Source organism: Physella acuta, unplaced genomic scaffold, assembly GCF_028476545.2.
Source record: "Physella acuta isolate Inbredline_101_S28 unplaced genomic scaffold, ASM2847654v3 ptg000602l, whole genome shotgun sequence".
NCBI lineage: Eukaryota > Metazoa > Mollusca > Gastropoda > Physidae > Physella > Physella acuta.
Window position 1 is genome coordinate 48,874 of NW_026732121.1, and position 11,107 is coordinate 59,980.

The following is an 11,107-nucleotide window of genomic DNA, read 5'->3' on the forward strand; positions in this document are numbered from 1 at the left end:
CTAGACTCTAATTAAATAAATAATAAAAGTCAGTCAAGATTTGCAGGTTCATAGTGTTTGACTGGAGTTTGAGTGAGTTAGCTTGGCTTAAACTGCTTAAACTAAAGCTTAATTTAAGAATTTAAGAAATTTTAAATTTTAAGTTTAAGCTACCAATCTAGATCTAGAATCTAGATCTAGATTTACTGCATAGCAGTAGAGATTCTACATGATGGAGATCTAGAATCTAGATCTAGATCTAAATTTCTAGCTATGGTTGGCTGAACTATTTAGTATTTTCTTACAGTTGTTTACATGATATAGAATCTAGATTATAGATTAATAGGCTACATTTAAATTACATACTGTCATGACATAATCACATTACTTAGGCGGCATTTTTTTTTCATTTTAAAAAATAGGCCTAACTAATTTGAGTCTTAGGCGGCTTCAGTTAACAAGTATTAATCTTAAAAGAGTTAAATTTAAAAATTAAGTTAGACCTAGAAGATCTAATTAATAAATTATTATTAATCATATTAAACTGTTGATCCTAGTATACAATAATAAGCCCTACCAACTGTGCTGTACATATATTTCTTATAAGTCTTATATTGTACAATATAGTAATAGTCTATAGACTATAGACAGTTATGTCTATGTTCATGCGTTGTTATGTATATGTAATAACTAGTAATTGAAAATTGTTCTACAGAGTCAATAGGCCTATAGACTTTTAATAATAGAATTATAAATTGATAAATATAGGCCAAAGACCTATAAAACTAGTAGGACTATTATTGGCCTGAATATCATATATATTATATATTGCAGTTAAAGACAAGCTTACTAGAGTCTTAAAAGTCTATTAAAATGAATTATTATGCCTATAAATATAACCCTATTAACTAATTTATAATCGTAATAGCATAAATGACCTAAATCAGCCTTGGCCCAAGAGTAGATGATCGGCATGAGCATATAGGCTCTATCTATTCTAATATTTACTATGTAATCATGCTGTAGCCTACTATAATATCAAGTTTTAGGGTAGCAATCTAGCTTTTGACTTTAACTTTAAGGCCTTTCCAGCCTATTTGTATTATCTACCAGCTGTCTTATGGATTAATTTTGTACATATAGGCCTGGCCCAGCACCATCAAACAATTAGTGTAGCTGTAGCCGGTGCCACAGACAAGAAGTGTGGCCACAGCTGGTACCACCAGTGAATCAGAACAAACCAGCACCATCAAACAATTAGTGTAGCTGTAGCCGGTGCTGGGATGAAAGAACGAGTGAGTGTAGCTGTGGTTGGAGCCGGAGCAGCTGGTCTTTGTGCTCTGAGACACCTGGCACTGCCAGGTGTGTCATCCGTGAACTTGACGGCCACATGTTTTGAGCAGTCGCCCAGAGTGGGTGGGACATGGTACTACACTGAAGACATTGGCACTGACAAGTATGGCCTCCCGGTACATTCTAGCATGTATAAACACCTCAGGTAAGGTCAAAGTTCAGCCGTAGGTCAGATAGCCTTACACAGGTGATTGCTGTTTGTTCTTTGTGACTAGTCCTGTAAATAAACTTTGATCAAAGCAAGTGTGTGGTTGTTTGACCACGTACACTGCTGTGCCATCATCACATACAATGATGCAGGCAGCAAGTGTGTGGTTGTTTGACCACGTACGCTGCTGCTGTGCCATCATCACATACAATGATGCAGGCAGCAAGTGTCTAGTGGTCAAACAACACATACATTGCCATCATATTTTGTGAGCATCAGCAACTGAGAATACATTCAAATTGTTAATGGAATGTGCTGTTTTGTTAATGGGATGTGCTGTTTTAGCAAGATCATTTGATAGAGTTGTAGGCATATACTAATTGTCCTCATGACAAGGTGATCAAATATTGATTTTTTTCTCAGGACCAATCTGCCAGTTGAATGCATGGCTTTTCCAGACTATCCCTTCCCTAAACAGCAGCCATCTTTTGTTGAACACGAAGTGGTGCTGAAATATCTAGAGGACTACGCTCACAACTTTAACCTTACAAAGTACATTAAGGTAGTTACATACATTATCTAGTGGTGTAGAATATAATAGGCCTACAAAATAGTTTAAACTTTTTTCTCTTCATTGAAATTTGTGAACATAGTGATTGTCATGAAATGATTTTATGTTAAAATAAATATATTGATTTTGGACTTGATTGTTTAGTTTTTGACCAAAGTCAAGAAAATCAGACCTGTGTCAGACGAGGGGAGTAAGTTCAAGGTCAACTGGGAGGTGACCACATGCAGTGTTGCCAACCCAGGAGTGGAGCAGACGCAAACCTTTAATGCTGTGCTGCTCTGTAATGGGTAAGTCCTGCTTTCTTGTCCTGCTCTGTTATGGGTAAGTCCTGCTTTCTTGTCCTACTTTGTTATGGGTAAGTCCTGCTTTCTTGTCCTGCTCTGTTATGGGTAAGTCCTGCTTTCTTGACCTGCTCTGTAATGGGTAAGTCCTGCTTTCTTGTCCTGCTCTGTTATGGGTAAGTCCTGCTTTCTTGTCCTACTTTGTTATGGGTAAGTCCTGCTTTCTTGTCCTGCTCTGTTATGGGTAAGTCCTGCTTTCTTGACCTACTTTGTTATGGGTAAGTCCTGCTTTCTTGACCTGCTCTGTAATGGGTAAGTCCTGCTTTCTTGACCTGCTCTGTAATGGGTTAATGGGTAAGTCCTGCTTTCTTGACCTACTTTGTAATCGGTAAGTCCTGCTTTCTTGACCTACTTTGTAAAGGGTAAATCCTGCTTTCTTGACCTACTTTGTTATGGGTAAGTCCTGCTTTCTTGACCTACTTTGTAATCGGTAAGTCCTGCTTTCTTGACCTACTTTGTAATGGGTAAGTCCTGCTTTCTTGATGTACTTTGTTATGGGTAAGTCCTGCTTTCTTGACCTACTTTGTAATGGGTAAATCCTGCTTTCTTGACCTACTTTGTTATGGGTAAGTCCTGCTTTCTTGACCTACTTTGTAATCGGTAAGTCCTGCTTTCTTGACCTACTTTGTAATGGGTAAGTCCTGCTTTCTTGATGTACTTTGTTATGGGTAAGTCCTGCTTTCTTGTCCTACTTTGTAGTGGGTAAGTCCTGCTTTCTTGTCCTACTTTGTAATGGTTAAGTCCTGCTTTCTTGACCTACTTTGTAATGGGTAAATCCTGCTTTCTTGACCTACTTTGTTATGGGTAAGTCCTGCTTTCTTGACCTACTTTGTAATCGGTAAGTCCTGCTTTCTTGACCTACTTTGTAATGGGTAAGTCCTGCTTTCTTGACCTACTTTGTAATGGGTAAGTCCTGCTTTCTTGATGTACTTTGTTATGGGTAAGTCCTGCTTTCTTGTCCTACTTTGTAGTGGGTAAGTCCTGCTTTCTTGTCCTACTTTGTAATGGTTAAGTCCTGCTTTCTTGACCTACTTTGTAATGGGTAAGTCCTGCTTTCTTGACCTACTTTGTTATGGGTTAGTCCTGCTTTCTTGATGTACTTTGTTATGGGTAAGTCCTGCTTTCTTGACCTACTTTGTTATGGGTAAGTCCTGCTTTCTTGACCTACTTTGTTATGGGTAAGTCCTGCTTTCTTGTCCTACTTTGTAGTCGGTAAGTCCTGCTTTCTTGACCTACTTTGTTATGGGTAAGTCCTGCTTTCTTGACCTACTTTGTTATGGGTAAGTCCTGCTTTCTTGACCCACTTTGTTATGGGTTAGTCCTTTCTTGACCCACTTTGTAATGGGTAAGTCCTGCTTTCTTGACCTACTTTGTAATGGTTAAGTCCTGGTTTCTTGACCAGCTCTGTAATGGGTAAGTCCTGCTTTCTTGTCCTACTTTATTATGGGTAAGTCCTGGTTTCTCCACCTACTTTGTTATGGTTTTAAAACTGGTTATGAGACCTAATTTATGAAATCTAACACCTCTGATGCCTTATGACATCGTAACTGTCCCTATTCTAGGCACTATGCCAAGCCCCTGGTGCCAGATATACCAGGTGTGAACAGTTTTCCTGGTCAAGTCACACACAGCCACGACTACAGAAGGACAGACGGCTGTGATGGCAAAGTTGTGGTCATCTTGGGTGCGGCCTCGTCTGGTATTGACATCTCTCTGGAAATGTCTGCGGTGGCCAAACAGGTTTTTACATCACCAATCATTCACAACATCATCAACAACATCTGTAATCTTTAGTGCCATAACAAGCCAACCCCCACAACCCAGTTTAATTCAAGCCATAACAAGCCAACCCCAGCAACCAAGGTTTATTTAAGCCATAACAAGCCAACCCTGACAACCCAATTTAATTTAAGCCATAACAAGCCAACCCCCACAACCCAGGTTTATTTAAGCCATAACAAGCCAACCCCCACAACCCAGGTTTATTTAAGCCATAACAAGCCAACCCCCACAACCCAGGTTTATTTAAGCCATAACAAGCCAACCCCCACAACCCAGGTTTATTTAAGCCATAACAAGCCAACCACCACAACCCAGGTTTATTTAAGCCATAACAAGCCAACCCCCCAACCCAGGTTTATTTAAGCCATAACAAGCCAACCCCCACAACCCAGGTTTATTTAAGCCATAACAAGCCAACCCCCCAACCCAGGTTTATTTAAGCCATAACAAGCCAACCCTGACAACCAAACTTCCAGACAACCTGCATCAGAAACCTGGCATAAAAAGGGTAGACAACTCCATGATAGAGTTTTTAGACGGCAGTTCTGTAGAGGCTGATGTGTTGATGTTCTGTACTGGCTACCATTATGACTACCACTTTCTGGACAAAGACTGTGGGATTGTTGTCCATGAAGAGCGGGTAACTCCGCTGTACAAACACCTGATTAGCAGCAAGTACCCTAGCCTGGGGATTGTTGGGATATGTAAGCAGATTGTACCCTTCCCCATGTTTGATGTGCAAGTCAGGTTTTTCAGGTGAGAATTTGATTGGAGGGAGGAGTCTACTAGGAGTGACAATATTCTGGATCCAATTCTCAATAAAATTAGACAATTTTAGTGATAATGACAGCTCTATTGTAGACAGTTAATTATATTGCAAATGACAGCCATATTCAATAAATAGTTACAGTTCCTGGTGAAATAAAATGGTTTGTAGTAATTCATCCAGGCAGAGTTTTTTTTACCATCTCAAGGTTATCACTGACTTATTACACCTGGGTAGAAATACAGGTAACAGTACATGCCACTGTGGTGTAATAGATGGCTGACTTTAAATATGTGACTGTAAAACAACATGGCTGACTGTACCCTGTGTGACTGTAAAACAACATAAGGCTGACTGTACACTGTGTGACTGTAAAACAACATATGGCTGACTGTACACTGTGTGACTGTAAAACAACATATGGCTGACTGTACACTGTGTGACTGTAAAACAACATGGCTGACTGTACCCTGTGTGACTGTAAAACAACATATGGCTGACTGTACCCTGTGTGACTGTAAAACAACATATGGCTGACTGTACACTGTGACTGTAAAACAACATGGCTGACTGTACCCTGTGTGACTGTAAAACAACATATGGCTGACTGTACCCTGTGTGACTGTAAAACAACATATGGCTGACTGTACACTGTGACTGTAAAACATGGCTGACTGTACCCTGTGTGACTGTAAAACAACATATGGCTGACTGTACCCTGTGTGACTGTAAAACAACATAAGGCTGACTGTACCCTGTGTGACTGTAAAACAACATATGGCTGACTGTACACTGTGTGACTGTAAAACAACATATGGCTGACTGTACACTGTGTGACTGTAAAACAACATATGGCTGACTGTACACTGTGTGACTGTAAAACAACATATGGCTGACTGTACCCTGTGTGACTGTAAAACAACATATGGCTGACTGTACACTGTGTGACTGTAAAACAACATATGGCTGACTGTACCCTGTGTGACTGTAAAACAACAAGGCTGACTGTACCCTGTGTGACTGTAAAACAACATATGGCTGACTGTACACTGTGACTGTAAAACATGGCTGACTGTACACTGTGTGACTGTAAAACAACATAAGGCTGACTGTACACTGTGTGACTGTAAAACAACATATGGCTGACTGTACCCTGTGTGACTGTAAAACAACATGGCTGACTGTACACTGTGTGACTGTAAAACAACATATGGCTGTTTTACCCTGTGTGACTGTAAAACAACATATGGCTGTTTTACCCTGTGTGACTGTAAAACAACATATGGCTGACTGTACCCTGTGTGACTGTAAAACAACATATGGCTGACTGTACACTGTGTGACTGTAAAACAACATATGGCTGACTGTACCCTGTGTGACTGTAAAACAACAAGGCTGACTGTACCCTGTGTGACTGTAAAACAACATATGGCTGACTGTACACTGTGTGACTGTAAAACAACAAGGCTGACTGTACACTGTGACTGTAAAACAACATAGCTGACTGTACACTGTGACTGTAAAACAACATATGGCTGACTGTACACTGTGTGACTGTAAAACAACATATGGCTGACTGTACCCTGTGTGACTGTAAAACAACATATGGCTGACTGTACACTGTGTGACTGTAAAACAACATATGGCTGACTGTACACTGTGTGACTGTAAAACAACATATGGCTGAATGTACCCTGTGTGACTGTAAAACAACATATGGTTGACTGTACCCTGTGTGACTGTAAAGCAACATATGGCTGACTGTGAATGTGACTGTAAAACAACATATGGCTGACTGTACCCTGTGTGACTGTAAAACAACATATGGCTGACTGTACCCTGTGTGACTGTAAAACATGGCTGACTGTACCCTGTGTGACTGTAAAACAACATATGGCTGACTGTACCCTGTGTGACTGTAAAACAACATATGGCTGACTGTACACTGTGACTGTAAAACATGGCTGACTGTACCCTGTGTGACTGTAAAACAACATGGCTGACTGTACCCTGTGTGACTGTAAAACAACAAGGCTGACTGTACACTGTGACTGTAAAACAACATAGCTGACTGTACACTGTGACTGTAAAACAACATATGGCTGACTGTACCCTGTGTGACTGTAAAACAACATATGGCTGACTGTACACTGTGTGACTGTAAAACAACATGGCTGACTGTACACTGTGTGACTGTAAAACATGGCTGACTGTACACTGTGTGACTGTAAAACAACATATGGCTGACTGTACCCTGTGTGACTGTAAAACAACATATGGCTGACTGTACACTGTGACTGTAAAACATGGCTGACTGTACCCTGTGTGACTGTAAAACAACATATGGCTGACTGTACCCTGTGTGACTGTAAAACAACATAAGGCTGTCTGTACACTGTGTGACTGTAAAACAACATAAGGCTGACTGTACCCTGTGTGACTGTAAAACAACATATGGCTGACTGTACACTGTGTGACTGTAAAACAACATAAGGCTGACTGTACACTGTGTGACTGTAAAACAACATATGGCTGACTGTACACTGTGACTGTAAAACAACATATGGCTGACTGTACACTGTGTGACTGTAAAACAACATAAGGCTGACTGTACACTGTGTGACTGTAAAACAACATATGGCTGACTGTACACTGTGTGACTGTAAAACAACATGGCTGACTGTACCCTGTGTGACTGTAAAGCAACATGACTGACTGTACCCTGTGTGACTGTAAAACAACATATGGCTGACTGTACACTGTGTGACTGTAAAACAACATATGGCTGTTTTACCCTGTGTGACTGTAAAACAACATATGGCTGACTGTACCCTGTGTGACTGTAAAACAACATATGGCTGACTGTACACTGTGTGACTGTAAAACAACATATGGCTGACTGTACACTGTGTGACTGTAAAACAACATAGCTGACTGTACACTGTGTGACTGTAAAGCAACATGGCTGACTGTACCCTGTGTGACTGTAAAACAACATGGCTGACTGTACCCTGTGTGACTGTAAAACAACATAGCTGACTGTACACTGTGTGACTGTAAAACAACATATGGCTGACTGTACACTGTGTGACTGTAAAGCAACATATGGCTGACTGTACCCTGTGTGACTGTAAAGCAACATGATTGACTGTACCCTGTGTGACTGTAAAACAACATATGGCTGACTGTACCCTGTGTGACTGCCTTACCTTCCAGGTCAGTGCTTGATGGGACGTGTGTGCTGCCCAGCGAGGCGGACATGAACGCTGACACAGAGCAGGACTTCCAGCTCCGCCTGACCTCCGGCCTTCCACAGCGCCACGCCCACTTGATGGGGGACAGACAGTTTGAGTACAACGACCAGCTTGCCAGGATGGCCAACACCCAGCCCTTGTCTGGCCACTACAAGCAGCTCTACCTGGCCACACACCTGCTCAGGCTGGACAACGTCATGGAGTATAAAAATAGAAACTTTATTCTTGACCCAACAGAGGTCAGAGTTGTCAAGTAGGGCAAAGGTCATGGATACATGCAGGGTTCCTTTCATCAAAGGTCATGGATACATGCAGGGTTCCTTTCATCAATCACCAAATAAAAAAATTATCTGAGAAAAATTGAAAATTTAGCTCAAGCTTTTAGGACTGTGCTATCATTTAGTGTCAGACAAGAACATTAAAACATTAGAGATTTTAATTAATTTAATAAAATGATAAAAGATTGCACTAATTCAATGTTAACAATTTGCACTTTCTACAAGCACATTCTGTGTATTCAACTTGTAACATTTTTCTCCAATTTTTGTCCGTTTAAAACACTTAATTTTGGAGAATTTTGGGGCATTAAATCATTAAAACTAGTGTTTTGAACGACCACAAATTTTAAAAATTCATAATAAATTTTTTTGAAGGAATGCATTTAAAATTTTTAGCTGAGTGCCCCAAAATATGGAAGAAGATTATTTATTGGGCTTAAAATATAATATTTTATGGATGGTGGAAAACCTACGAGGGGGTTTAGTTTTCAAGATGGCCGCCGTTGTCATAGTTACCAAGATTTTTCCACAAATTTTTTTTAGTGGAAATGCATATGCGGATGTATCTTAATAAAGCTGTAAAGAAATAACTGTTTTCTAAAGAGTATTAAAAAAGTGTTTTTTTTTCGGAGCCTCCCCCCTTAATATATGCACCAAAAATAAAATTATATCTAACATATAATTAAAAAACCTTAGAAAAACCCTCACTAAATTTCAGCAGGGTTTATAATAAAAGTCTTTTTTAAAAAAAATACATAGATGCTAAAATGTATGTAATTTATTTTTGTAATAATCAAAGTACACTGAAAGACAGAATATGTTAATTAGCTGTGAACTGCAGTGTGACCGTTAGAAGTAGAAGAGTATGTCGCGAGTAATCAAGGGGAGGTAATAGAGTTAAATAGTACATCCAAAGTATTTAATGAGTTACCTATCTTGTTCTTTTGGCTTAGGTCTAAAAGTAAATACGAAGGGGTGTGTCCTTAATTTGGTCATGACGTGATGATTTATACAAGCACAATTAAGGATAGCTATGTCTGTGTAAACTTCTAGTGCCACATGGCGATTGTTTGAGAAGAAAAACCTATCTGTAGTCAGGCATTCTATCTGAAACTTATCTGTAGGCAGGCATTCTATCTGAAACTTATCTGTAGGCAGACATTCCTTCTTTGTCTTTCACGTTGATCATTTTTTGTAATGTATCACCTTCCCAAGGTGACCAGGGTGGAAGGTGACTTGTGTCACTTTTGTTTACTGTTGGTTGTACACGTCCGTGTGTTGAAAATTTTGTGATGCTATTTTTAAAGCAATATTTATTTATTTATGTATAAACAGATGTAATTTTAAAACCAATCCTGCAAATAAAATATTTCTAAACACTTGCCTTCCTTGATTTATTGTATAGACTTGTGTGTAAACATATGGGTCCCTGGATAACAGACACCCTACATGTTACCTCAGTGGGGGCCGCAGTGGATATTTAACATATGGGTCCCAGGATAAGAGACACACCCTACATGCTACCTCAGTGGGGGCCATGTGGATATTTAACATATGGGTCCCAGGATAACAGACACACCCTACATGCTACCTCAGTGGGGGCCGCTGTGGATATTTAACATATGGGTCCCAGGATAACAGACACACCCTACATGCTACCTCAGTGGGGGCCGCTGTGGATATTTAACATATGGGTCCCAGGATAACAGACACACCCTACATGCTACCTCAGTGGGGGCCGCTGTGGATATTTAACATATGGGTCCCTGGATAAGAGACACCCTACATGTTACCTCAGTGGGGGCCGCAGTGGATATTTAACATATGGGTCCCAGGATAAGAGACACCCTACATGCTACCTCAGTGGGGGCCGCTGTGGATATTTAACATATGGGTCCCTGGATAAGAGACACCCTACATGCTACCTCAGTGGGGGCCGCTGTGGATATTTAACATATGGGTCCCTGGATAAGAGACACCCTACATGCTACCTCAGTGGGGGCCATGTGGATATTTAACATATGGGTCCCAGGATAAGAGACACCCTACATGCTACCTCAGTGGGGGCCGCTGTGGATATTTAACATATGGGTCCCTGGATAAGAGACACCCTACATGCTACCTCAGTGGGGGCCATGTGGATATTTAACATATGGGTCCCAGGATAAGAGACACCCTACATGCTACCTCAGTGGGGGCCGCTGTGGATATTTAACATATGGGTCCCTGGATAAGAGACACCCTACATGCTACCTCAGTGGGGGCCATGTGGATATTTAACATATGGGTCCCAGGATAAGAGACACCCTACATGCTACCTCAGTGGGGGCCGCTGTGGATATTTAACATATGGGTCCCTGGATAAGAGACACCCTACATGTTACCTCAGTGGGGGCCATGTGGACAGCTGCGATTACAGGCATCCTAGTTGAACGGAGAGGGTTTGATCGTTCTTGTTGGAATGGTTTAAAAAATCTTTATCTTTCGAGTTGGCTGAACTAGAGACTAAACTTTTAGCGGCTGAACTAGACAAGTTATGCTGTAGCGGCCTAGCCTACCACGCTAATCTTGTGACTGATTTAAAAAGTTAAAAAAAAAAAAAAGCTGGAGTCGGTTTCCTAAAGTTGTTGTTGCA

At 40.7% G+C, this 11,107-nt stretch overlaps 1 protein-coding gene across 1 annotated transcript; it reads left to right on the forward strand.

Moving 5' to 3' along the window:
* The first annotated feature begins 54 nt into the window (after positions 1-54).
* LOC131947629 (uncharacterized) lies at positions 55-8,725 on the forward strand. Its single transcript, XM_059308857.1, has 7 exons — positions 55-72; positions 1,123-1,477; positions 1,904-2,042; positions 2,196-2,338; positions 3,955-4,132; positions 4,605-4,930; positions 8,157-8,725. The coding sequence occupies exons 2-7, from the start codon at positions 1,263-1,265 to the stop codon at positions 8,449-8,451; spliced, it is 1,296 nt and encodes a 431-aa protein (XP_059164840.1). The 5' UTR covers positions 55-72; positions 1,123-1,262; the 3' UTR covers positions 8,452-8,725.
* The last annotated feature ends 2,382 nt before the right edge of the window (positions 8,726-11,107 follow it).

What these genes read in the sequence shown, in the direction of transcription:
- LOC131947629 (XM_059308857.1), top strand. Translation starts at nt 1,263, where the DNA reads ATGAAAGAACGAGTGAGTGTAGCTGTGGTTGGAGCCGGAGCAGCTGGT. An exon ending in ACCTTACAAAGTACATTAAG is followed by an intron (nt 2,043 to 2,195) that starts GTAGTTACATAC and finishes TTGATTGTTTAG; the next exon opens with TTTTTGACCAAAGTCAAGAA. An exon ending in GTGCAAGTCAGGTTTTTCAG is followed by an intron (nt 4,931 to 8,156) that starts GTGAGAATTTGA and finishes CTTACCTTCCAG; the next exon opens with GTCAGTGCTTGATGGGACGT.